At 37.3% G+C, this 25,896-nt stretch overlaps 1 protein-coding gene across 4 annotated transcripts in view; it reads left to right on the top strand.

Moving 5' to 3' along the window:
- OSBPL6 (oxysterol binding protein like 6) overlaps positions 1–25,896 on the top strand; it is a 108,778-nt gene that overhangs the window by 61,389 nt on the left and 21,493 nt on the right. For 2 of the 4 annotated variants that reach the window (XM_056349796.1, XM_056349797.1), the window contains exons 3-15: positions 498–593; positions 3,765–3,887; positions 7,247–7,300; positions 8,602–8,715; positions 8,834–8,998; positions 9,499–9,631; positions 10,067–10,170; positions 11,070–11,162; positions 15,493–15,567; positions 19,801–19,966; positions 20,933–21,063; positions 23,185–23,292; positions 25,689–25,826. In XM_056349796.1, the coding sequence (XP_056205771.1) occupies positions 498–593; positions 3,765–3,887; positions 7,247–7,300; positions 8,602–8,715; positions 8,834–8,998; positions 9,499–9,631; positions 10,067–10,170; positions 11,070–11,162; positions 15,493–15,567; positions 19,801–19,966; positions 20,933–21,063; positions 23,185–23,292; positions 25,689–25,826 (1,500 nt within the window). The remainder of the gene's footprint in view (positions 1–497; positions 594–3,764; positions 3,888–7,246; positions 7,301–8,601; positions 8,716–8,833; positions 8,999–9,498; positions 9,632–10,066; positions 10,171–11,069; positions 11,163–15,492; positions 15,568–19,800; positions 19,967–20,932; positions 21,064–23,184; positions 23,293–25,688; positions 25,827–25,896) is intronic. The other 2 variants (XM_056349798.1, XM_056349799.1) reach the window with 2 other exon arrangements.

The following is a 25,896-nucleotide window of genomic DNA, read 5'->3' as shown; positions in this document are numbered from 1 at the left end:
ATGCTAAGGTGTGATAATGAATATGTTAGAGGCACTTAATATCTTACGAGAAATGGCTTGCTTCAGAAATGAATGTAGGACAGTGCCAACTAAATGATATGTATACTTAAAGGGTCTTGTATCTTAGCAGAAAACATAGTATGTCTGGCTAGGAGCACTTTGCATCTTGGTGGGTAAGAACTGTATTACTTGTCTTTCCTGTTTTTTTTTTAGTTTGCAGTTATTCCTAGACAGAGTAATTAGTTTAAAAACCAATAATAAAAAAAGAAAGAGTGGAAGGAGAGAGAGAGATGTATTGCCTCAGAAGACAAACTATTTCTGCAGTTATGTCATGCGTGGGAAGTACTTGGTACATTTTGAGCCATGATGCTGATATTTTATACAAGGAGTGTAATTTTTAGTCATTGATTACCTAACATGTATTTTAAACAGTAACACTGAATTATAAGTTGTTATCTTTAAATATTTTTTTTGTTTGTTTTTGGTGGTTTTTTTAGAGTGTTCATATTCTGGAGCGGAAGGCTTCTTCAGGAAGCACAGACCCTTCTTTAAGCAAGCAGTTCCTTGAAAGCGACCCTATTTCTCTATCCAAGGTAGGCAAAAACGTGGGATGTAATCTGGGTGAGGAGTTGCCCTCTGTAGTTACAAAGTAGTTTGGCTGACAGCTTTGGGTTATTGTTTTATATGATTCTACTGTTGAGTATATTGTGAACGTGCCCTGGAGGCTCCTATTCCCCAGCTGAGGTGTTAGAGGGGCCAGTAACCTTTAGTAAATATTATATTAACAAAATCAAGGATTTGGATGGGGCTGGTGGTCTGGTTTCTTTTCTGTTTTTGTTGTTGCTCATGGATGGCCCCCAGGAACAAGTTTTACAATCTCAGAGTATGGGGCTAGAAGGGACTTTGATAAAACAAACCAGTTCAGTCCTCATATTAAGATAGAGGAAATCATATCCAGGTCCAAAAGTGCTTCTAATTAATAATTATATAAATTTTAAAAATATGTCCTAATGATATTCTTTTTAGGTAGTTTCTTAAAGTTTGAAATTTAAAATCTCTCGCTGATACATTTCCTGGGGCAGAGAAGTGGATAGAACTGTAGGGGTAACATCACCAGTTGCTGAAAGGTGCAGCCTTGTGAGTGGTGCTTTGCAGTCAACTTCTTCCTGGCTGAGTTCTTAAGTTTTGGAATAACTGATTCCAAATAAGTTTAATTCCATATAAAGGAGGCTTCATTTTACAATACTTCATATGAAAAAGACTATTACTGAAAAGAAATGCTTTGCAGTCAAAATTCTGGGTTCAGAAGGTTGTTGGTAGTGGCTCCCTTACTCCCAATACCTGGGGCATATGCAGACCCTGGGACTGTGAATTGTGCTTGTGTTCCCCTGGTCCTGCTGCTTCATGCAGAGCTTTTCCTCACATAATATGTAGAGAATCACGGAAGTTCTAATGTACTAATGCCATACTTGAGAATTGGCATCAGATGAAGACCCTTCAAGCATATCACTTTCACGCTAGTTTTCCTGTTTCTGGCTGCTCTTGCATAATGTCCCTTGTGTTAAGCATACCTCATCACACCAAACCTGTGGGATGAGGCACAGTTAGGATTGCTAGGATGGTTTTAAGAACAGCTTGTAGCACTGATGCAGCAGAAGACGGGTATTCACATTGCGCTGAATAATCGCTCATTTTGTCCCTCTCTATCTGGCCTTTTGTTTAAATGACTAGCTATATGAAATTGTGTGATTTCTAGTTGAGAAGTAGTCAATACTGATGTTATCTAGTAGAGAAAAGGCTTATGCCTGCAGCTGATCTTCTAAAGGAAAAATCAATATGGTGAAGAATCAGTTGGCGGAGCTGTGGAGAGTTTCTCTGCTCGCCCCAGGGGACTCATAGTTTAATTTGCTCGCCTTAAGTGCCAAGTGTTTTTTTGTAGGAAAAATGAATGCATATATGTTTCCCTCTACAGTAGTGGAAGTAGAATGTTCAAGCAAAACACAGGGAATTGAAAAAGGTGGTTTTTGAGCATGGCATTTATAGGCACCAAGATAGTTCTGGTTTTATAGTTATGCAGGGAAAACTAAACTACGTAAACGTTTCGATTAACATTTACTGCAGTATGTAGTATTTGGGATAGAGCTTTTCACCCTTCTCAAAATAACAAGACCTTACTGAAAATTGTAGATTTGTAATTTGCTGTTACTTTTGAAATCATATTATCATAATCATACTGTTAACGTTATCAGGGCTGCGTAACTTACTTGGAGATGTTACAAAAGGCTGACAGTGCTTGGATTTGAACGGTTTTGTGTGAAATGGAGGCAAACTTTTTTTCCCTTTAAATGTTTGTTACTATATGACCTCCTTCCTCTCTCAATAACTTTTCATAAAATTGTTGGGAGCTGTGAAAGATCAGCTGATAAAATTCAATTTTACAACTTTGTAGGATACAATTAGTCTTAATGAGCAGGCAATATGAAACTTTTAAATTGGTACAGAATTTTGTTGATTATAGCAGCAGAAAGAGAATAGAAATGAAGGCATGACTGTTTTTCCTCCTTAAAAATGTTGTTCTTTAGTTGTTCACTATGATATATTGTAAGTCTGGCTTGAATTGTACAGTCAACATGCCTAAAGTGCTAGGTACAAGAAATATGCTTTAATTGGCTCCCCTCCCTGAAAGGCATACAGCTGGTTATATACGGTCTGAAATAATGCAGTTCCTATTCTTTTCTCCACAGATAAAATTAGTTAGCTTTCCTATAAATTTCTCTTAATGCAGTGAAAGTGAATGCAAGAAGATTTTAAAAAAATAAAAATCCCTTTTGCAGATTTCTAAATGCGCAATTAGCCTGTGAAACTGTCATAAAGTGCCTTTGAAGACAAGAGCTGGCTACATTCAAAACCAACAACAAACCAACCTCTTCTGCTTGTTTTTCTGATTTTAAGGAAAAATTAGAATATCCAGAATCAATGTATCTTAAATATATAAATATTTTATTTATTTATATAAATATAAATATATAAAGAATTAAAATTATAAAAATATAACACAAACCAAATATTGTACTTTAAAGATAAGAAAATGTGCAGGTTTTTGTGATGGGGAATACCACAAAGAGCACTGTTAATGTATGCCCATATATTTAACAATATGGTTTCTTGCTCCTTTGTTCATCTTTTTTAGAGAAGGAATACTCGGAAGAAAGGTACATTTACATCTGAGTAAACTGCCCATAACCCACTTGCAAAATGTCTTCAGTCCTTTTAGTTACTACAGTGCAGTGCTAATTTGTGGGGTGCCTTCTAGATGGACTTAACAAGTGGTCAGAGCCACCTCACTTCTATTCCTGTAGCAGGTCTGACGTTTCTTATACTTAGGTCAGCCACAATTTGGTCTTGTATTTGGATGTATTTATTTCATTGGGATGCAGTCCTTGTTGTCAACAGCACATCCAGACCCACCCTCAGATTGTCACTCAGTTACAGTGTCAGACTTCTTTAAAAGCTTCAACTTCCTTTTAGTTACCTGGTGAGGGTTAGACTTCCGAAACTGTTCTTATTCAGTAGCATTAAATGAGATACAGCTGGACATAATACAGTGACCATGTAGTTTGCTACCTAAATAAGCTAACTTAAAAGCATAGCCCTTCTTTACAATTTGTTTTGCACTGGAGGATTTGTGCGCTACATGCAAATGAATTTTTTTATCATGTGTGTGCACAGTTAATTATCAACTTGTATTCATGCTTTTTCACCAGGAACCTGACAGCTGGGAAATCATAGAGGGTCTGAAAATAGGCCAGACCAATGTCCAGAAGCCAGACAAACATGAAGGTTTCATGCTGAAAAAGAGAAAATGGCCTTTAAAAGGTTGGCACAAGGTAAATGTCTCATAAAACAGTCAAAAGATTCATTACTTCATTTTATGAGTTGGAATTTTTTGTCTAGAGGAAATTAAAATGTCCAATAAACGCCAAGGATTTTGGTGTATGACTTTTTCTTCAAATTGTGTAAAGAATTACTTTGCGCGCTAGAAGCTTGTGGCTTCCAGATTGCAGAGCCTGCTGCCTAATGTATTCAGAATCCAAGTGGAAGTTGTAAATAATGCAGCAGATGCCTTGTGGTTTAAGAGGTTTAATCAATATCCCTTTTGTTCTTTCTGATATATTATAACAAAATATAGCCATGTACTGTAAGGTTGCATTGAGTTTACATTAAAGTACACAGGATAGCAGAGGAGAGCTGAGGGACTTTTGCATGGATCCAAGGTGTTTGTGCGGGATAACATTTCCCTTCAGGTATGCTGACTGGGCAGATTTGCTCAGTTTTGTCCCTGAATTTTGTTTGTCTTGATTGCAATCTTCTGTGTGGGCATGGAGTGGGACAATGCACTTTTGCCGTTAGGTGTCTCAATTCAAAACCAAACCAAACCAAACTACCCCAAAACTCAACCCCAAATCTCCTGTTTCTGTTTAGTTGGTTTGGAGACATTTCTCCATGTATAATTCTACTTTATTTTAGCCCTAAACCTGGTGCTCATAAACTCTTTTGTCTGTGTTTTATACCATAAGAATTAAGTTTTTTCCCCTTTTATGGCAACAAGATTTGTGGTATCGATGCTCAGCCATCTTTATGTAGCTGAGGGTACTTGAAGCGGGATTATTTTCTAGGACAGAATGCTTTTTACTGCAAAGGATAGTGGTGCCATTTTATATACATGGTGTTTTTTCTGGGAAAGCATTCACTTTGTTTTTTTGCTAAATACTGTGGGACCTACTCAGGCCTTGAGTCCGAATGCAGGCCATACTAGTATAAGTTACACCTTTTTTTAATTTCTCTGTTCTTTCTTGTATGTTAGACATATGCCTGCCACCCTTTTTTTGCATGCCTAGCTACCTTTGATTTTTTGGTTTTGTTTTACTTAAACAGAGTTTGTAGTTTCAGCAACCAAATACATATGCGCTACTTGAATTCAGTCTAAGGGGTTTAAAGAATTTCAAATGACATACCTGAAACACTGAAAGAACAGAAAAAGAGAGCTTATTAAAAAAAATAAACAAACCCACCACAAACAAGTACACCAAAAAACTCCTGAACAACCCCCAAAAACCACCTCCATCACCCAAAAACCCCAAACAGTTAATCGGATATATAAGAATATATGAAATAACCCATTGATTCTACTGCTTTAAAATAAATTCTGTTAATGTTCTGTTTCTTGGACATGTCTGTTTATGTAAGGAACTTTATAGAGAGCAAGGGGAGTCCAACTGTCACAGTTTCTATAAAGGAGATCACTACTGATTATCTGTTTTTCATGCTGACTTTAGAGAAGTTACCTGTGAAAACAATTTTTAATGTGATTAAGAGCTTCACAGTTCAGCATCCCCCTCTACTCTGCCTTACATTTCACCTAAGGATCTACGCCGAACATATGTTTTGAAACTGTGGGTTGGTTAATAAGTTTCTTTCTTTTTCTTTTTTTTTTTCCACCTTTTTTTTTTTTTTCCCTTTTCCCCCTCACCTGCTGCCTTGATATCCTGCAATTTCTGTAACAATACTTTGTGGTGAGAGGCCAGTGAGGAATTCTAGAGACAGTAATTGTAGCATGCGCTGTGTTAGTGTTGCTACCAAAGCCATAGCATCCTCTGTCTATTCAACGCTGCAAGTCGTATTCTGACAGTTCTGAATGTGCTTTAATAGCATACCAGGTATGACACGTACAACTTGGAGAGTAGCTTCTCATTTTCTGAAGTGCAGTATGCTATGGAACAAAATATGAGGAAAAATAATTGTCTTTTGTGTGTGTGACTTAGAGATTCAGACCAGCATGAAATGAGTATCATGTTCTTGTGAAGTCAATTAACTACCATACCTAGTTAAAAAAACAACAGAACCAATACCCCTCCTGTTGTTTTGATATCTTATTCAAGAAGTTATGTGTCTAGGAAAGCACTGTTTTCTGGCCCTGCATGAGATATAGGTACCGTCTGCTGTGTGACTGACGTAATTTCCAGAACCATCTTCAGGAGATGTTTTCTGCCACTTAACTACTGACCCTGCTCATAGTGTCAATTTAACAGGTTCACATCATGAAAACACGGTCCTTCCTTTCCATGTCAGACAGCTTAGAGAGTCTAGGATAATATTTTGTTCTAATCTTGATTTTAACACAGGTGAGTACTTTAGTTTAGACTCTAAAAATATGAATTAATTTATGTTAATTAGCATGTTTCAAAATTAGTGGTGGTAAACATAGGTTAGTGAATCTTATTTCAAGTCTAATTTTCCTGCTAGGCTGTATCTTTATACTGTGTGCCAAAGTCTATGCTAACTTGTCTGCAATGCAGCTTGGGTGGTGTGACATACACAAGCTAGGGCAACTTTAGTTGCAGGAGAAACACACTGTGAATAGAGATTTCTGCTCTCTGCTGTAAGAGCCAGTCAGCAAAATGAAGGTGTAGCAATGGCACAGATAGGCATCGTCAGGTGAGCCTAGCCCTGGGGACTTTGTCAATGAAGATATGGTGGCTCATACCATATCAATGGCTAACGCTCAAAATGTAAGCACTCATGTGACTTGGGTATGTTGCTGGGAATGCTGTTACACTTGTATTGACAACTGTATTTGCTAGATTACAGCTAGAAAAGGTATAATCAGCACAAATTACAATCTCATCTTTACCTGACTGTGTAGAGGTCTGTCAGGAGGCACAGAGTTTTGGGTGGTAGAGCCGGATTTCACAGCCTGTGGTTTTTTTCTCAGCTGGAGATCAAGGAGACCACAAGAACATCCGTATGTGGGTCTTCCTTTTGCACTAGGAAAGTCTTTTCAGTTTTTGGATAGGGAAAGTAGGTTGTTAATTTTAAATGTGACCAGCTTCTGTGGAAGGAAAACGGGAAGAAAATGAAGAAACAGACGTAAATCTTGACCTACAATGTCTTTCTTATAGAGTTTATTGAATTGGCTGGAAAACTGAAAAAATACCCTTCGTTATTGAGGTTTGTTAAGTTAAACCTAGAACATAATGTTGAAAAAAGAATAGTTTTTCTTGCTTAGAGGACAAATGTTGTCAAAAACAAGCAAGAAAATTATTCAGTACTGTATTTATCCTCTCTTTCCAAACCACAAACATTCCTTAATTGCTACAGAGTAATCCTTTGCTTTCGCAGATGAATTATTACACATGGTTTAAATTGCATGTGCTTATTAAAAAAGAATGATTTCTTTTTCTTTCAGAGGTTCTTTGTCCTGGATAATGGAATGTTGAAATATTCAAAGTCACCAATTGATGTAAGTAAAGGTGAAGACCATTTTAAAATTTGTATTGGAATTCAGCCTGCCAGGGTGATCGAATCTCATGCACACTCTGGGCATATTGTTGTGGTTTAACCCTAGCTGGCAACTAAGTACCACGCAGCTACTCATTCACTTCCCCCTTGCCTGCCCACCAGCAGGATGGAGAGGGGAATCGGAAAAAGGTACAGCCTGTGGGCTGAGATAAGAACAGTTAATAATTGAAATAAAGTAAAATATGATGATGATTGTGATTATGAGAATAATAATAGTAATAGTAATGAAAAAGGAGATAAAGAGAGAGAGAGGAATAAAACCCAAGAAAAACAAGTGACGTACAATACAATTGCTCACTACCCACTGACCAATGCCCATCTAGTTCCTGAGCCTCCCGGCCAGCTCCCCTCAGTTTATACACTGAGCATGAAGTTCTGTGTTATGGAATATCCCTTTGGCTAGTTCAGGGCAGCTGTCCTGGCTCTGCTCCCTCCCGGCTTCTTGTGTACCCCCTCACTGGCAGAGCACCGGAAACTGAAAAGTCCTTGACTTGGAGTAAGCACTACTTAGCAATATGTAAAACATCGGTGTGTTATCAACATTGATCTCATACTAAATCCAAACCACAGCACTGTACTAGCTGCTAAAAAGAAAATTAGCTCTATCCCAGCTGAAACCAGGGCATATATTTATGACAACGCACACGTGAAAGTTGTTGATGAATTCAAAGAGAGATCTTGTATGGAAAGTGTGTAAGGTTTTAATTCTGTCCTCAAGAATTCTACCTTTTCTTACTTCTATGAAAATAAAAACTAGATTACTTAAAGTAGTTTATTTAATGAAGGTACTTGAGAGATTAGCCTCATGTATTTTTCAACTTTTATGTCCGCCAGAGCTGATTATTCTGAGATGTGTGGATAAGACAGAGAATTGATTAGAATGTACTCAAGAGATGTGAAGGGTAGTGTTAAATTAGATCTGCTACCAATAACTATCAAGCGGTAGCAGCAGGGAGCTAAGTATGGTCTAATTTTCTCTGCTTCTGACTTACCTGTAGCTGTGTACTGGTGTGAACCAACACTCTTTTAACATTGGAGTTGGCTCTGCACCAAGCACTTGTGAGATGCTTTTTTCTGTCTATACATACAGTGGTTAGTCTGACTACAGGTTTTATTTTTTAATATGGCTTTATATTAAATTGTTCATAAAATGCGAAGTGATTTCAGCCAGATATTTTTCTGTTAGATATAGTGGAGAATTTTGTGTTACTACCAATTTCTTACCATACTTTTTGATTTTAGATACAAAAAGGCAAAGTCCATGGGAGCATTGATGTTGGTTTATCAGTTATGTCTATAAAAAAGAAGGCTCGTAGAATAGATCTTGACACAGAAGAACACATCTATCATCTGAAGGTAAAAAGTGTTGCAAATACTTATCTCTTTTCATCTGCAGTGGAAATAAATAAAAATGTAAAAGATGTGCAGAAAAGTAGTATTTTGAATGCTTTCTTGATAGTGAATTTGTTTCCAGGTGAAGTCCCAGGATTCATTTGATGCATGGGTTTCAAAATTACGCCACCACCGGTTGTACCGTCAGAATGAGATTGTGAGATCTCCCAGAGATGCTAGCTTTCATATATTCCCTTCAGCCTCTACTACAGAGTCTTCACCAGCTGCTAATGTGTCGGATGGAAAGGTATGTTGTGTTCTTTCTTTGAAAACTCATGCCTGCTGGGCCTGCTTGTGGGCAGTTTCAGCGGGCTTTGCTTGTAATGCCAGTAAAGAGGAGTTTCTACTGTGGGAACCAAAGGCCAGCAAAAAGCTGTGAGACTGTGCAGCCTTCATTAACGGGCTGCTGTAGAGACCTTGCAAAGAGTCCACCATCCCCACAAGAATTTATACTTACCTTTGTCATCAGGGATAAATCTGTCTCTTTACTATTTGATAACCTTCTGTCTCTTAAACAACAGCTTTTCTAACTGGTGGTTAGCAAACACAGTTGGCTTGTGAGGTTCTTGGTTTGGTTCTCCAGTATGCTGATCAGAAAAATCTGCATCTTGGGGAACTATATAGTCAAATCACAGATGTCACTGAAATCACAATGCATATTTCGTTTTCTTATTCTGAAATAGCATGGGGATCACATTGACTGAGAAACACAGCAACAGTAAATTTAAGCATTTTATTATGCCGTAGGTGCAACAAAATAGCTTCCCCTGGCAGTCTTCTATACCTTGTAGTAACAGCCTTCCTGCCACCTGCACTACTGGTCAGAGTAAAGTAGCAGCCTGGTTGCAGGACTCAGAAGAAATGGACAGATGTGCTGAAGGTTAGTCTTAACCTTTTCATGGCTTGTTCTTTCAGCAAAACTTCTTGTTCATATAAAATAAGAAACAGTCAGTAAAGTGGTTAAGTTGCATCTTTACATGCGCATGAAGTAGCTTTTCGGGTAGGTAGATACTTGTGGTGGGAACCTCCTTCTCTGCAAGTTTTAGGATGTTGCTTTTAAAATTTATCTTAGTAATCTTTATTATCTTAATGGATGGCATTGTTAAAATATGATCAACTTTTGAGGTCTAGACTTGTTGCTGACTTCCATAGAAGTAACAAGTGCTCAACATATCTAAAAATAAGCTTTTACTTACTACTAGGGATTTGGACATTTAACTTCTATAATGCAATAAGGTGCCAATGATGTACATAATGGTGAAAAAAAAAAGTCTGAACTGAAACACCTAATGTATTTTTGTTTTATATCTGTTAGATCTTGCTCACTGTCAGTCAAACCTTGTGGAACTCAGTAAACTTCTTCAAAATTTAGAAATACTACAGAGAACTCAGTCAGCACCAAATTTCACAGATATGCAGGTAAATATGCTTGAATATAAATCATCACACTGATCACACTGAAACATTTGCTCTTTGTGTTAAAGGAAATACAGTGATGTCTGTTAACTCAGAATGATTTTCTGAAATTATATTAACTCTTGGATGAAAAGTTTTATCGTATATGTTTATTTTAATCATGTGTAATAAGACATTAATTATTTGGGTTAAATAAATGATTAAGTCATTTGCAAAAGTGAGAACTGTTAAAATAGAGATATCTGTATACATTGAAATTGTATTTAAGAAGGTTTTTTTTGTGCTGCACAAGATATTTTAAGTTTTGAAGGAGAGAAGACCCAAAGACCCTCAGAGGTGAAGTTGCATGCCTTAGAAAAGAGGGCATAAGTACAAAGGTCCCAAGGGTTGGACCATTTCCCAGTTCAGGGTGAGTTTTCCTCTTGACTACAAGAAAGCAACAGCAGATCGTAAATCCTAAATACTTTCTTCCTTTTTCACTCAGTTCCCTTGAGTACACACATCTCCCAGTGGTGCTGATGCACTGGGAAGTCTAGTTCCAGTGAGGTAACAAGACTTTACCGTTGATTTCAGGAAGAGGTGAACTCTTCATTTCTCTGAGTAGTACCAGAATAGAAATCCATGAGGATTTCAAGATCTGGTCCTAAGTATTGTGCACTCGTGAAGAAAGTATACCAGTAGTTTTGGTAAATGAGCTAAGGATACCATGTGTTTATAGAAGTGTATGGATAGCTACAGCTGGTCACTGTAGTAGTTGCGGGCCCCAGCAGTGGCATTCTTCTCTTTACTTTCTAATTTGTAGATGTCTAATGCTACAGTTCTTTACTAACTTGCTGTACCGTCTGTGTTGCTTCTGTCAACTTAATAGTACTTTGTCACTTTTAACTATTTGTGTAATGTAGGCTAACTGTGTAGATATTTCAAAGAAAGACAAGCGGGTCACGAGACGATGGAGAACAAAAAGTGTCAGCAAAGATGCAAAAATTCAACTTCAGGTACTGAACGCACTATGTTTTATTTTTCACTGTACTTTTAGATTAACTTCTAAGCATGGAATGATTTATTAGCTGAAAGTAGGAAGTCGGTGTACTGTCTCTTATGTTCCTGATGAAGTAAATTAAATCTCAGTTTGTTGTTTAAAACTCAGAGAAGGTAGTGAGAGAAGTATTGATTTTACTTTCATTCATATGAAAACATTGCCATCTAGGGAAAGGAGTGGTATCTAAATACTAGTCAATTAAGGTGCAAAAAAGGCAATATGCATGCAGCATACGGGGATACTGATGTTCTATCTCAAACTTGCCAAGAAGGGCTGTTGAACAGGTGACATCAAGCTAAAAGAAGGAAATGTGAATGAAATACTAAACACACCAGTTGTCTTTGTTCAGACCTATACTAGGAACCTTACCAATAAGAAGTATTTTCACAAGCCGTCTCTTATGGAAAAGGCTAGTATGGGAAGAAAGGGAATAAACCAAAGAATAAGTTACGTGAAGAAAAAATTGACCCCATCCTGCCTTAGAGCTGAAAAGTAAAAGCACAGAAATAAGCATAATATTCTTGTATTATTGCTAGATCCAGGGTGTCTTACTGTGTTTTGTCAGTAGTTGTGTATTTTGAGGTCTAATCAAAAATCCAATTTTTTTTAATGGTTGAGCAACCATTAATGAAGACTATATTCAACTGACTACAGGTGCTAACAGTCACCACTGCTACAGAATAATTAAGTGTCAGCAACTTTTGATCCATTTAAATTCCTTGAAATTCATGCAAACTTTGAAAGCCTTTAATATTTCCCCTAGAGGCGTAATAAGGAGTTTTCTGTGACTCATTTAAAATTAATAACCTTAAGGAAAGAAGAAATTGTAGTTGCATCAGCTTTCTCATTGCAGCTGTTATAGGTGGTTTCTTTCTACCCATTATACTAGATAAATCACAGTAGGTTAAACAATGAAGCATATGTTAGGATGAAAACGATTGAGTAACAAAGGAATTTTGGTTATTGATGATGTCCAATTACCTGCATTTGAAGTATCAATGTGTTTCCCTGCTGCTGAATAATATAGACAAATAAAAATATCAGGAAAATGAATGCAAGTACTTGGTGCCTAGGAAGAGACAGTGCCAACACTGTATGTTTTTCTTTCATGCCACAGTGCTCTTAGAGAAATTCCTCTTCAAAAAAATGATGAAAAAATGATGAAAGCACTTAATGTATGATGATCTAGGATGGGTCATGAGGAATTACAAGCTGTTCCTGTGTTGCCTGCACTTTGCCAAAGTGACACTGGCTTAGGCTTCTGTCATTTTGGCACCTGACTCTCAGACTGCTCTTTGTGGTTTAACAGTTGTGCCTCAGCTCCTAAAATTCTCAAATGTGGTCGGTTTACAGGTTCTCCTGAGACAGTTTGTGTGCATAGCACTGCTTTACATGGGTCTGTCACTTCTTGCGCAGTAATAAACTCTTCCTAATTTGGGTCAGCATTAACTCCTGGCAAGTGTAATCCTGGAAATGTAAAGCTTATTTTGTTAGAGCAAAGCACTAAATTATTGTTGACTGATTTATATATTAATTTGCAGTGAAACAGAAATTAAAACTATTCTAAATTGTATGGAAGATGAAGACTCCTTTTTGGCTGCTTGTTTTAGGGGATAATGCTAATACTAACATTAACTCTAAGCTAGTTGCACTATTAATTCCATTTGAAGTACTTGCATGTATTTATTTTAGAATGAGCAGTCGTTAGCTACCATCAAAAGACACTGATAGTACGATGTTGAGAAATATCCTTCTGGGGAGCATAAAAATTAGGGAGCTTTATATATAGGTGTCTTGATCATGAGTAATGGGGAACAAGGGTGTAATTCTTGCTAGCTTAGCATCCACTGCATACAAAGCAAAGAGGGAATTCTCCCATCCAGATTTTGTGTTGTACTGGTTGGCAGTTTTTTGTTGAGAAGATAGTTTTTGTTGCATTCCTGATAACACATTCTGCAAGACGAATGCTAGATGTATAATGTGTTTAAAACATACTTTTTCTTGTATGAAAAGCTACTTGCTTGTCTTAGATATATGTATTTACCAATTAGGCATACCAGTTTTGTATGCAGTTAACTTGGCTCACACAGCTAATCCCAATGACTACAGTGGGGTTACTCCACAAAGTAAAATTGAGCATAGCATGTGTATATACGTTTGCAGGTTTGGGTATTTAGTATTGCTAAATTGTTTAGAATTAGTTTAATTTACAGACTTAGACTCAAGAGTAATACATGGACTTCTTCTCTGAAGAAAGATTGCTTTTATGAAGGTTTATTTTGTTTTTAAAAAGCCTATTTAAAGTCTTATGAAAATGGCCTGCAACAAGTTAGTTGGCCTGTATTCATTCATTTTACAAATGATGCTTTTGTACAAAACTTGAATTGTGTGGTTTGTTTTTTTCCCTTCATGTAAAAGACCAATTTGTCATTCTCATGACATTCTAAAGATCTTCAAAAGAAAAAAAAATACTGAAAAGCAATAAAATGAAATAATGATGATTTAATTTTCCTCAAAAGCTCAGAGTTGTGAAATTCCAAGACTTCTTTTCTTTTTTTTTCTTTATTTTTTTATTTCCTGCCCCCTCCACCCGGGGAGTAGTTTAATGGAAAACTATATAGTATGGAGCAACCTGAAAAGTCATCTTGCTCTACTGAGGCTTTCGGCTGAGAAACGAAACCAGACCTAAAGGCTGACTTATTACTTTTCCCCTTGAATAAATACTTCTTTATATTGTAACTCAGATTTTGACCTCACTTTCTAGTGTGTTGAGGGGAGTGTGTGGTTCTGCAGGAGTCATTGTTCCCATTTTAATAATGTATACCTGCATTCATAATCTTGTAGATATATATATATATCTTTGTGCATATCTCTCTCTCTGTACACATAAATATTTATATACGTCCCTATTAGTTAAACAAGAATATGCTTCCAGACTCTTATTCACAGAATAGACATACTTTTGTGGAGCACAAAGTGCTTTACATGATGCATATGCTGTGTTCTTTGCTTTAACATTTTTACTTATATGGCACTCAGACTGCTTTTCAGAAAAGGTAAAAATGTGTATAGATTTAGAAATGCTGAAGTGGCTATACGTGAAGACATGGGGAAAGGAAAATGTAATGGGATTGAAAATAATTTTCTAAAAGCAGAAAGGTGGCTTTTCTAGTCTTCTAAAATCTTAGAATGATTTAAAAATGATAATGGTTTGATTAGACATTAAATAAAAAGTTTATGATAGGTGTGGAGCTCCTCTGTATTAGACAATTACTTGTTTCACTGTAATGTACCATGATGAAATTTTCTTCAGAGTAAAATAGAATCGAAATAAAGCAGGATGAGGCCACAAGTTAGGCATGCAGAAGAGGAAGTATTTTTGGAATACCTAGTTTTCATTTGTGCTGCCTTATCTTTATTGCGTTGCTTCGAAACCCAAGCCTTTAATAATGTACAGGAAAAATAGCTGGAACTCAAAAAAGTGGTGTGTGGAGAAAATGAACAAATAGGCTTAAGGATGGATGCAGAAATGCTGCAGCTGTGCACAGGGATGTTTACATAAGCAAGCTCACTATAACATACACACTGAAAAGTTTTACCATTGAGATGCATCCATCTTCAGTGACCACAGTTCATGCACTTCCACTAATGCAAAGTGATCTCTTCCAGAATTCATCTTCTAGATTAGGGGTCCTCAAACTTTTTAAACAGGGGGCCAGCGCGCAGATGAAGTGGCAGGCAGTCATCTGTGGCTGCTTGGATTCCCCCCTCAGCCCCCGGCAGGGGGGGGGGGGGGGGGCGGGGGGGATCTGTAAATACCGGGGGCCGGATTGAGGACCCTGGGGGGCCGTGTCCGACCCGTGGGCCGTAGTTTGAGGACCCCTGTAATCTAGATGGTCAAGTGACCCCCAAAAGGAGTTTGTTTTTTGTGTTTTCTACCATGCCATAGCATCCTTTTTGTTTTCTTATTCCATAATTGCCTTATGACTCTGAATGGCAATGCTAATAGAATTTTTTTCCTTTTTTGGTAGTCTTAGTGAGTGCACTGCAGTCCAACTCATCTGGAGATAATTTTAGTGAAGTATCTAGCTTTTTTATGTCTCTGGCATACACAACTGAAAACATGTGATATGTCCTCAGAATGTGTAGGCCATAAGAGTTAACACAATTGAAATCCACTTAAAGACTCTCCCTCTCCCTTTTCTGATCACCTTTCATCTTCCTGTGTCCCGTCACCCCTTTCCATCTGTTTTTCTACTTCCTTCTTTTCTTGCATTCACTGTCAGGAAGGGCCGGCACCGAAGGGCCAGTTCAGCACAACACGACGCCGGCAGAGACTAGCAGCTGCAGTGGCTACAACAGTGAGTGGATTTAAAAATCAAGGGATAGCTCTAAAGATGGGGAGCTGTGTAACTTGAATGTGTAATAAGCTTATGAAAATGTTTCTTGCGCTTTTTGGAGGTGTCCATGCTACCCACTTTTGGCTGAGTTTCTTAGAAGTGGTCAAGCCTGACACAAAGGAATTCCATAAATGTGGGTCTGAGCTTGTTTACATGGTAACATGTCCCTCCTCCTTTACGCAAGTGCAAGTGACTTTTAGACTCAGGGCCCTGCAATATTTAAGCATGCCTTGACATACTCTGCTATATACTATACAAAATGGAAAGAAATGATCAAATTTTGTTAAAAGATTCTTGTAGCAGTCTATAGCAAGACAGCAGAACCAAAGCAAGTTGTTACAAACAACCATGGAATTACACAATTTCCTGGGTTTTTTTGTTTTTGGTTTTAGTAGTATAAGGTTAGTCTTTTCATTTGAGACACTTTCTATTACATTCCATAGTTCAAAAAGTCATATTACTACCTCTAGTGTCTGTATTTAGTTTTGCTAATTCTCTTAAGTCTTTGACTTCTGGAGCTATGAAATCAAGACAAAGGCTGAGAACTGGAGGGGAAAGCGCTGTCTGTGAAATCAAATTAGCATCAAAAGAATATCTTCAGCTGCTGCTTTATCAGGAAAGCACTTATGAGGGGCGCACAACAGAGACATTAATACTAATCCATCAACTGATTAGTACAACAGCTAGACAGGGAAGACCCTGTGCAGCCAAAGACTGAAGTGAGCTTTAAATACACACCTCTTACCTAGTCCAAGCAGTGAATGTTTTCACCAGGCTAAAGTACTCCAGGGTCTGCTGCTCTAGCCCACAGCTAAAATCCCCTAGATCAGACATAGCTTCTACTCAAGCTCAAATACCTTGGGCTGCTGCTACTTGAACCACAAAACTCAGTTACTGTTAGGCCCTTCTAAAAAACATGTAAGAAGTCAGCATTTCTCCAGTTCCCAGATTAACTCATCTAAATTTAATGCCCCGTAATCAGTTGACGCTGAATGCTGTGCTCAATAATTGATTGATGTTCTGACCTTATCGATCTGCCTGCCTAGCAGAGAAATCAACCTGCTTCCTGGTTTATGTGTCTGAGCAGTATCAGTGGGAGGCTCTAACCAGGAGGTTCCGCAGTAGTTAAATAGCATTGGCAAGAGCTGTACCAAGGAGTCCTTCAGGGGAACAAATACAGCTGGACTTAGATTGCAAGGCAGTAGGAGTCCAGGGAACCGCTGAGTTATTACCTGCAGCTGAAGTGAGGACCCATTGAGGAAGGTCTTGGAGGAGCTAGAAAAGGGAGCTGGAGCAGGAGGAAGGAAAACCAGAGGCACCAGAATGACTGTACTGCTGTTGCAGTGGTCATGGCAATGGCCCATTCTTCCTGGCTGATGTAGCACAGTGCTTCTCTCCCAGACAGTGAAGCTGTGTGTATAGACTGAGGGATACAGAATTATATCAGTTAAATGCACACAAGAAAGAGGAGGTTTTCCTTACAACCCACTCTACCAGGAACAGTCTGTTCCTACATGAACACATAATTTTGAAGAAGGTGATGGATGAGTGGGTATTAAGTCCCTGGCGTAAAGCAGAAAGGATAAGGTACATCTGAGGTCATGTCTAGAAGAGTGTGTGTATGGAGGAAACTGAAGTGATGCATCAAGAAACTAAATATTTTGAAAAAAACTCCAAAACAACAACAAAAATACAATCGGAAGAAGAATGGGTAGTAAAGTCAAAATCAAGTCACCATGGATATATAGAGAAGGCACAGCAGTGAAAGGAAAAAAGGGGAAGAGAAGTATGTTGGCAGTGTTTCTTGGACTGTTGTGTGTTCAATGTGGATTTTTTTCATTTGTTGTGGAAAGTAGCTTGGAAACTGTTCTGAAAGATGCATACGAGGAGAGTTCATGTCAATCAACAGTTAAGTATTTTTTGTTCTTGTGTTTAAAGCAGTTGGCAAAGCAGCTGCTTGTCTGTGTGCTGTGAATGTATTTCTTGCAAGCAGTATGACAGTATTGGTAGAACATGTAAATGCTATTTCTAGGACACACTTTAAAATGCTATTTTTCCAATAAATATCACCGCAGAAACTTTGCTTTTCAGCCTGGCCAACTGAGGTATGAGGCAGAAATGATGGATCTAAAGCAGGTCTCTTCAGCTAGGTTCATCATAAAGTGAATAAAAAGCACCCCCCACTCCACGTGTGGGCAGCCTACCTGCAGCTCTGCCAGTCTGTGCTGGGCTGGGGCAACGAGCCCCATCACCACAGGCACATGGGGCTGTGGGGAGTCTCCCTCAAGCTCCTGCATTATAGTTTAGGAGCAGCTTCTTTCCTGCCTTCAGGATGGGCTTTGAGGACTGGGTACATGCTTCCTGCACACACAGCTATCATGTAGCCACCTGCTCTGCCCTCCTGGAGCCACCTGGAGCAATTGAACCTTGGCGATGCTCCCAGTCAGAAAGTGCTGGGAATGTGCTCTCCAATTTAAGAAGTGAAAAAGTTTTGTGAAGGAAACTTGAAATTAACCTACATTTAGTCACATCAGTCAATTAACCTAGTTTTGTTGGGCTGTTGAGAAAGGCAGTCTGGTACTTGCAAAGAAGATAATGTGTTAAATATCCAGTATGAATGGAAGGAATTTATTCTACACCTCCTGTGAAGTCATCTTGATATGAGGCTAAAATGAGGTCCAATAAAAAATACCCTCTTTGTTGATATAGCTGGAGCTCAAAATACATGAGAGTAGAGAATGAAGGTTATACTGGATAGGTGCCATAGAGCTGTTATTTTATGTGCTATAGGTATCTTGGAAATTGAGAAAGAACAGGATAGAAAACAGGATTTTCCAGAGTATGCTCACGAGTGGAATGAGATGTGATGAATAGATCCAACAGGATTTTGAGGTTTTAACTGGGGAATCGGAAAACTGAAATGTATATTGATGACAACTTTTATAGGAAGGGATTGATAAAGCCATTCCCTGATCTAATCAAATAACAAGGTACCAATTTCAAATACTGATGGTATTATAGAACTTATCTGTTGATAAAAATTCTTAGTAATATGACTTTTTATGTTATCTGCTGCTCTTTATCATGCCTTGGAAGACACATTTTATATTTTGGCCCTGTTTTTCATATCTGAATAATTACATTGGGCTGCAGTGTGGAAATTCTTGTTTAATACATTTGATTAATGTATTAGATTTGTGTTCAATGTGTTTAACAGTGCTTAATATTTAAATAAAAAAATGTGTTCTGCATGTCTTTTCTTTGCATCTAAATTTGAAAATTGGGTTCTTGGCCTGATTTTTATACAAATGTGCAAATGGTAAAATTAAAATAAAATACAACATAGGCTCACACACACATGCATCACATATATAACAGTGGTAGCCATACACCGCATATGTAGTTTATAGATAACTGTTCAGTATACATGAGACATGTATGTAACTTCTAAAGAATTGCATGTATATTTTAATTACTGTGTCTGAAAAATACAGGAGAAAGATAAGTGGAAATGATAATAAACTAAATTCTTTGCTCCATCTTACTAAACAGTTTCTCTTTGTATTTATTTATGGTTCATGTACTTTAAATGAAAATCGGGTGGAGTTTTGTGGTTGTTTTTTTTTTTTGTTTATTTGTTTAGTTGAAGGAATGTAGGAAAACGATATGCTTTTCCCCTCTTCATAGTTGCCAGTACAGTGAGTTTCAACTCCGAATGTACCAGTAGTTTTGAAAAACTTCAGTGATGTGTTTGATGATACTATATCCTATTTTTAGATCTGTGGAGGAGCTTGCATACTTCAAATGTTGATATTATAACAATAGTGTCATACTGCATGTATTCTCAGATGTCTTGATATAAACCAGCATATGTCATGGTTCGATTTTCCTGTCATCTTTTAAGCATTAGGAAATGGTTCATCTTTGTAGATGTTAGAATTGAAATTCTCCATCATTAGCTATTAGCTATGTATTTAGGCCTTCTTTTGTCTGTTTCAGTGAAAAATTTCAAGAGAATTCTGCATCAGCTGCAATGAGATTTAGGAGAGTAAGAAGTTACATGTCCACTCCTACCATGTTCTTTGCATTGTGAACTAAGTCTTTTGTTTGCAGAAGGAATTTGTATTTTGCTTCAACAAAGCCAAAAGGTTGGTTGCACCTTATACAATATTTCTTCACTCTTTCTTGCTGTAGGTCCCTTTCAGTGCTACAATGTCACCCGTTCGACTGCATTCATCCAATCCAAACCTTTGTGCAGACATCGAGTTTCAGACTCCCCCAAGCCATGTAATGGACCCTCTGGAGTGCTCTACCGAGTACATGAAGCTTCAAGAAGAATTCTGCCTGATGGCGCAAAAAGGTAATGGGAAATGTCAAGTCTTTCCTTTATTGTGCTTCTCTGTTGTGTTTATTGCGCTTCTCTGTTGTGTTTATTGCCTTCACTTAGTTATGTCCAGGGCATTCATCTGCATTAGGTGATATTGTGTAAGAAATTTTAGATGGTCAGCTGGCTTACATAAAGATGACATGTATTATCCTTACACTTTCTGTGGATTACATGAATATAGAGATAGGTAAATTCTGATAAGACACATTTTTTAGAAGTCTTCTGAACTACTTGCTGTATCTTGTAAATACATGACTAAATTTACAAACATTTTGTTTCTCAATAAAATGCTTTATTTCTCCCCAAAGATGAACCAGAATGTCACTGCTATATAATGTTGTGCAATTAATTTTTGTGCAATGTTTTCTACATCAGTGGAAATAACAGAAGAAGAGCTTATTACTAGAATGTACCTCAGAAATGCGATTTTATTGCCAATAAATGAATGGTCCTACAGACTAAAAAATACTATTTAAAAGGGTTTGTTATCAGTTGCTGTAACAAACATAGGACAAATGTGAGACTGATATCTTAAAAAATGTCAAAAACCTGTTCAAAGACCAAGTAATACTCTTTATTAGTGCAATACTGAGTTCTTAGCAGAACTGATTTTTTTTGTTACTCAGAAAATAAAATAAAAAAAAAAAGAAAAGAAAACAACACACATTGGACATAGGTTTTCCAAATATGCATCTCACCGTATGTTCAGCACCACGAATATTGTCTGATGACATATGCTTGAATTTACTGTATGCACATTACAACCTCAAGCTTTAAGTGTTTGTACTTTGGAATGGATTACTTGAAATTCAGATTCTTGTTTCAAATTTCCGTAATTGTGGGATGGAAATATCTCTATTGCTGAAATATTGTAATAGATGGCAATGAGCAGTTCTATAGCTGAGAAAAAACTTGGTTTTTTTTTTTCTTTTTGCTTAGTGCATTCTCTTTTGAAGTCTGCCTTTAACAGCATAGCTATAGAGAAGGAGAAGCTTAAGCAGATTGTTTCAGAGCAGGATCTTGCAAGCCACAATGCTCAAATAGCACACCTCAGACAGTCCCTCTCTCAGGTATGTTCTTGATTTGATTTCAAGCACTTGTAGCTTGCCAGATGCACTATTTCTTTTGTATTTTGGCCATTTCTTGAGGTAGAAGGAGCCAAGAAAAAGCCAAGTTCTTGACCAGAACTGTGAGACATATTCTGTTATGACATAAGTCTGACCTCAATGCATGTGGAGGTGAAGGATATCATTTGTCTGTGTAAGCATGCATCTGTTATGGTTTTCCAAAGCAAAGAAGGATCAAATGTTTTTATACAAATGCTAGATATCTTTCCTGGACTGTTTCCAGCACAGCCAAGGAAATATTCTTGTTTTCTTAATTAAGTTTTAAATTTTTACTCTATATTTTCAGATTTGTTTTATATGTCCATGTCTCTAACTGAAAAAGGAATCTTGGGTTACAGGATAGTCGTGGGTAAATTGGATTTTTTCAAATAACACATCTGTTACTCTCCAGCGTCTCTCTCACCTAAGCCAAAGGAAAAACTGTCATTGGCTTTAGTGGGGAAGAAGAGGTAAAGCAACAGTAAGTCCTCAGGATGCAAAATAACTCAAAATTTTTAATTAATTGTCAAGGAAAAACATAAGAGCTTTTACTCTGAAGATTGCATTGGCATGGAGTACTGCATCTGCCAGAAATGTGAGCAGAGGTTTAAAGGCAAATAAAACTTCACCAAAATGTGTATATAATTTCATACACTGTTATTGTTATTGGGTTGGAGGTTTTTGCTAAGAGATAATATTGATGCACAACGTTTGTATAGATACAGATGATATTATATTACACAGATTGATTACTGTGTGTTGTAATAAAGAAAGGTTAAGGACAAGAGGTAAGGGTAACCATTTCTGGTTATTGATACAAATTTAACTAAGACCTGTGGAGACTTATTAGCACTTGTATGAAATAGGTGGTCATGTTTTCTTATTGTTCTTGCCCTCCGTTGTCAGTCTAAAAGTCACGGTTGCATATTAGTTTATAGTCTCAATAGGCAATAAATGGAAATTTGACCTTAGATGGCTGGGTTTGATCAGCCTCCTGAACCAGGTTTGAGCAGTTTAAGAAGGTACTGTCAGGCTGCTGTCATCACCTTTCTTTCCTGGTAGATGGCAACTGTGAACATGCCTGGTCCATTTCAGTGCAAAGCAAAATGGGGTAATTTAAACTGTTTAGTGACAGTTTAAACTAACCCGTTTTACTTTGGTCCTACTTTGTTTCAGTACATTCATGCAATCTATTCCTGATTCTGCACTAGGGGGAGGCAAAAGGAGGTTCTTACTCCATTACAACAGTAATTTTCTACTAAAACAGTATGTTATTTTCTATAATCCTCAGTGCTGGGGATATATTAGGGTGAAGTCAGTTCACGTTGTAGATACGTAACATGCTTTTTCTGAATTTCAGAGCCTTTCATGTGAGTCTTTCTAGATAACAGACAATATTTATATATGCACCCAAATGTATAATCTAGGTTGGGTTTTAAAAAAGGAGAAAAATCAGCAGGTATAAGACACCAGTTGAATGCTGTTGGTATTTGTGACACTCTAATATCAGTAGTTTGAAATGAGTACATGTGTGCAAATACATCAATTGATCTGGATGGGCAAACACCCAATGATACTAGTCATTACATTGGTTTTGCTGGAAGGGAAGCCATTTCCTTTTGCAGGGTCTAAGTGCTGATACCCTTGGCTCAGAAAGAGCTGAGTAGTTGTAAACCAAGAATTGCTTCTTTGGGCATTGTGCAGGTAGTTCCCATTTGTTGTTCTGCAGCTTCATTCTTCCTTGCTGCATTCACTCCCTGTTTCCATAGTGTACATAACCCACCAGTATACCTGCCAAAGAGCGATCCGAAGAATTAAGGTAGAATGCCACTGTTATATTGTGGAAGAATATCTGTCCCCACTGCCTCCTGAAGAAGATCAATGAAGGCAAAATAAAAGGTTAAATCATTTTAGAGAGGATCTCAAAATAGGTATCTCTCTAAAAATGGAAAAAAGGAGGTTCTGTGTTTTCTTGGGAAATTGCTGGGAAGAAGCTACTTCTTTTTTTTTCTTCTTCTTCTTTTTTTTTCCCTGTTTAATGTTTACTTTAAAATTTTAAATGAAATGTGCAATTTTTATTTTAAGGCTCTCAACCAGAATGCTGAACTAAGGAGTCGCTTGAACAGAATACATTCAGAATCTGTTATTTGTGATCAGGTTGTCAGTGTAAATATTATCCCTAGTCCTGATGAGGTAAGACTTTGGCCTTTAATGGATTTAGAGTACAATCAAACCTTGCTAATTCTCACTAACAGCTGAAACACATCTGGCAAATTACAGGATTTTTCAGATTGGCAAGTGTTTATTTATAGATAAAGTCAGATTATATTTTCCCTATGTGAAATAAAACTTCTGTCTTTAATTTTGCATATGTCAGATCTTATGAAACAACTCAGTTTAGTCTCTGCAGAGAAACAAGGAGGGACTCCGGTTTTGCAATATTAATTGTTGGCTGTGGGAATTAGTGAGGTTTTACTGTATTTGAATGTAACACACAGTAGCTAATCAATTCTGTATCTTAGTTTCTTGCCAAATCAACAGAACAGTTTAGTATGTGATGGCATGATCCTGCAAGTGCCTAAAGGGCCTGATGTTTAATATCAAGTGACACTGCTGAAATCAAAAAGATTTAGACTATGAACCAAATACTATACTGATACCATGTTTGCAACATCTGGTTTTGCTTTCCTCAGTCAAGAGATTATCTAACATTTGTATTAATAACAAGTCAGCTTCCCTCATGAGAAGGACAAATCTGAATTTGTGAGCTGTAATATGTTACAATTAATGTGGTCACTTTGACAACCATTCTGCTTACATTTTACCAAAATATTTTTCATCTGTCACTTCCACTAATTTTTTTCTATGCATATGTCATTTCAGTTAACATACTCTTGTCTCCTAATTATTTCTTCCTACAAGAAAGGAAGGTGAAAATGTGTTTCCAATTACTTTTGTTTATTTGTTTTTTTGAAAATGTCCAAGCAATTTTTCCAAGAGTCCAGCATGTTGGAGACTAGCAACAGAAGATAGAGGTGAAGTGGTGCCACAGCACAGGAATCTGTTGTGAAGTTCTGAACAATGACCATGTCTTCTATTTTGGATTTGTTATTGGTTAGCTGTTTCTTTTTCATATGTACATCGTTGTCTTGGTACCAGTGTGTCGGACTAAAGGAGTTTTTCAAAGAGGTTCCCAGATCTGTCATTCACTTCTCTTGATTGTGTTATATATATTTATATATTTATATATGTATAATCTTGCAGTGTATAGATAAGGCCTGTGTGAACATCTTTTTCAGTTAGGGGTATGTGTATTTTTCCAAGTTCCTCTAGCTTATACAAAATCTTGAAGTTTTAATCACTTTCTGTAAAGATAGCAGTGAAATGAGCTTCTGTTTCCATTATAATTCATCAAACATTGTAAACTGTCTACAAGCTTATAAGCCCCAGTGAAAGAGGGGTGGGTTTTGACCTTTTGACCTCTTGGCTTGTTTATGGGGTTTTTTGATTTTTTTTTTTTTTTTGGTGCATTTTGAGGCAACTATATAGAATAATTCTACAGAATTAAGATGTCAACAAAAACATTTGCACGATTACTGTAGGAAGATTAATGGGGATGGAGTTGCGGTCTGGAGTTAACTGTTTAAAAGGGCTTCAGTAGTTTCATCTGCATTATATCCCAGAAGCAACATGCTGTAAAAATGAAGGGATTAAGTCAGAAGCCTGTTTCCCTCCACAGCAGCAGCTCCTTTGGTGGAATGGTACAGGGAGAGAATAATTTTTTCCCCCCTTCTTAAAGCAATATCCTATAGGGTAACACATTGAAACCTGGTGTTCCTCCCATCGATAGGAAGAAGAGGTTCTGCTGTTTAAATTAGCTGCCCCCCTACTGATCTATACATAACACAGTTTTGAACCCTTGCCTTTGCTGCTAAATTCTTTTTATAATAAACAATAGAGAGTTCATTCCCTATAGTAGTACTGAGTCAGTGTTAATGGCATAATTCAAGTGAGATTTGGAGTACAAACGTGGTATAAAAGCACATAAATACATATTATAGCCATCCTCCTGAATATTCCAACATTCAAACAGTTGTTACTAAACCGGTTGACAAGTGCATTTATTTTGAAAGTAACTTATAACTCCCTGACCTTATAAAGCTTTATATTTGAAATTTGATTGGATCAAAGGTAGCTTCCAGTGATGTCATTTGTTATGACCAGGTGTATTTTCATCTGAATTTCATGGTTGAACTTGTCTGACAGTTGAGGTATTGTCCACAAAATCACTCTTCTGGAGACAGAACTAAATCTGTGATTATTCACACTGTTAAAACTTGGCAGTTGATGCTGAGCAGGCCTCAAATGAGGACATGTAGAAGACATGTAGCTCACTGCTCAGAATGCACTTTATTTTGTAATTGTCAAAGTCTTGTCTGTTAGGTACACACAAAGCCTTGCTAAAATGCTGTCTTTCCTATCTATGCTTACATTTGGCATAGAAAAATTATTCAGGTGATTTACCCCTTCTATGCATATTTCTTTTATATTAGAAATAATACTTCTATTTTTCTGTGCTTTATTTACAGACAGGTGAACAAATTCATGTCAGTTTGCCACTGTCTCAGCAAGTTTCTAATGAGAGCAGGCTCTCTATGTCTGAATCTGTTTCAGAGTTCTTTGATGCACAGGAAGTGCTTCTGTCTGCCAGCTCGTCAGAAAATGAGGTAGGCTATGACAGCATGCTGCAGCTTTGCTGTTGGACAGATTTAGATATTACTCCACTAGTGAATGATT

The sequence above is a fragment of the Falco biarmicus genome, chromosome 8 (assembly GCF_023638135.1).
Source record: "Falco biarmicus isolate bFalBia1 chromosome 8, bFalBia1.pri, whole genome shotgun sequence".
Classification (NCBI taxonomy): Eukaryota; Metazoa; Chordata; class Aves; order Falconiformes; family Falconidae; genus Falco; species Falco biarmicus.
Note: the sequence above shows the minus strand (reverse complement) of the source record. Positions and strands in the feature narration are given on the sequence as shown.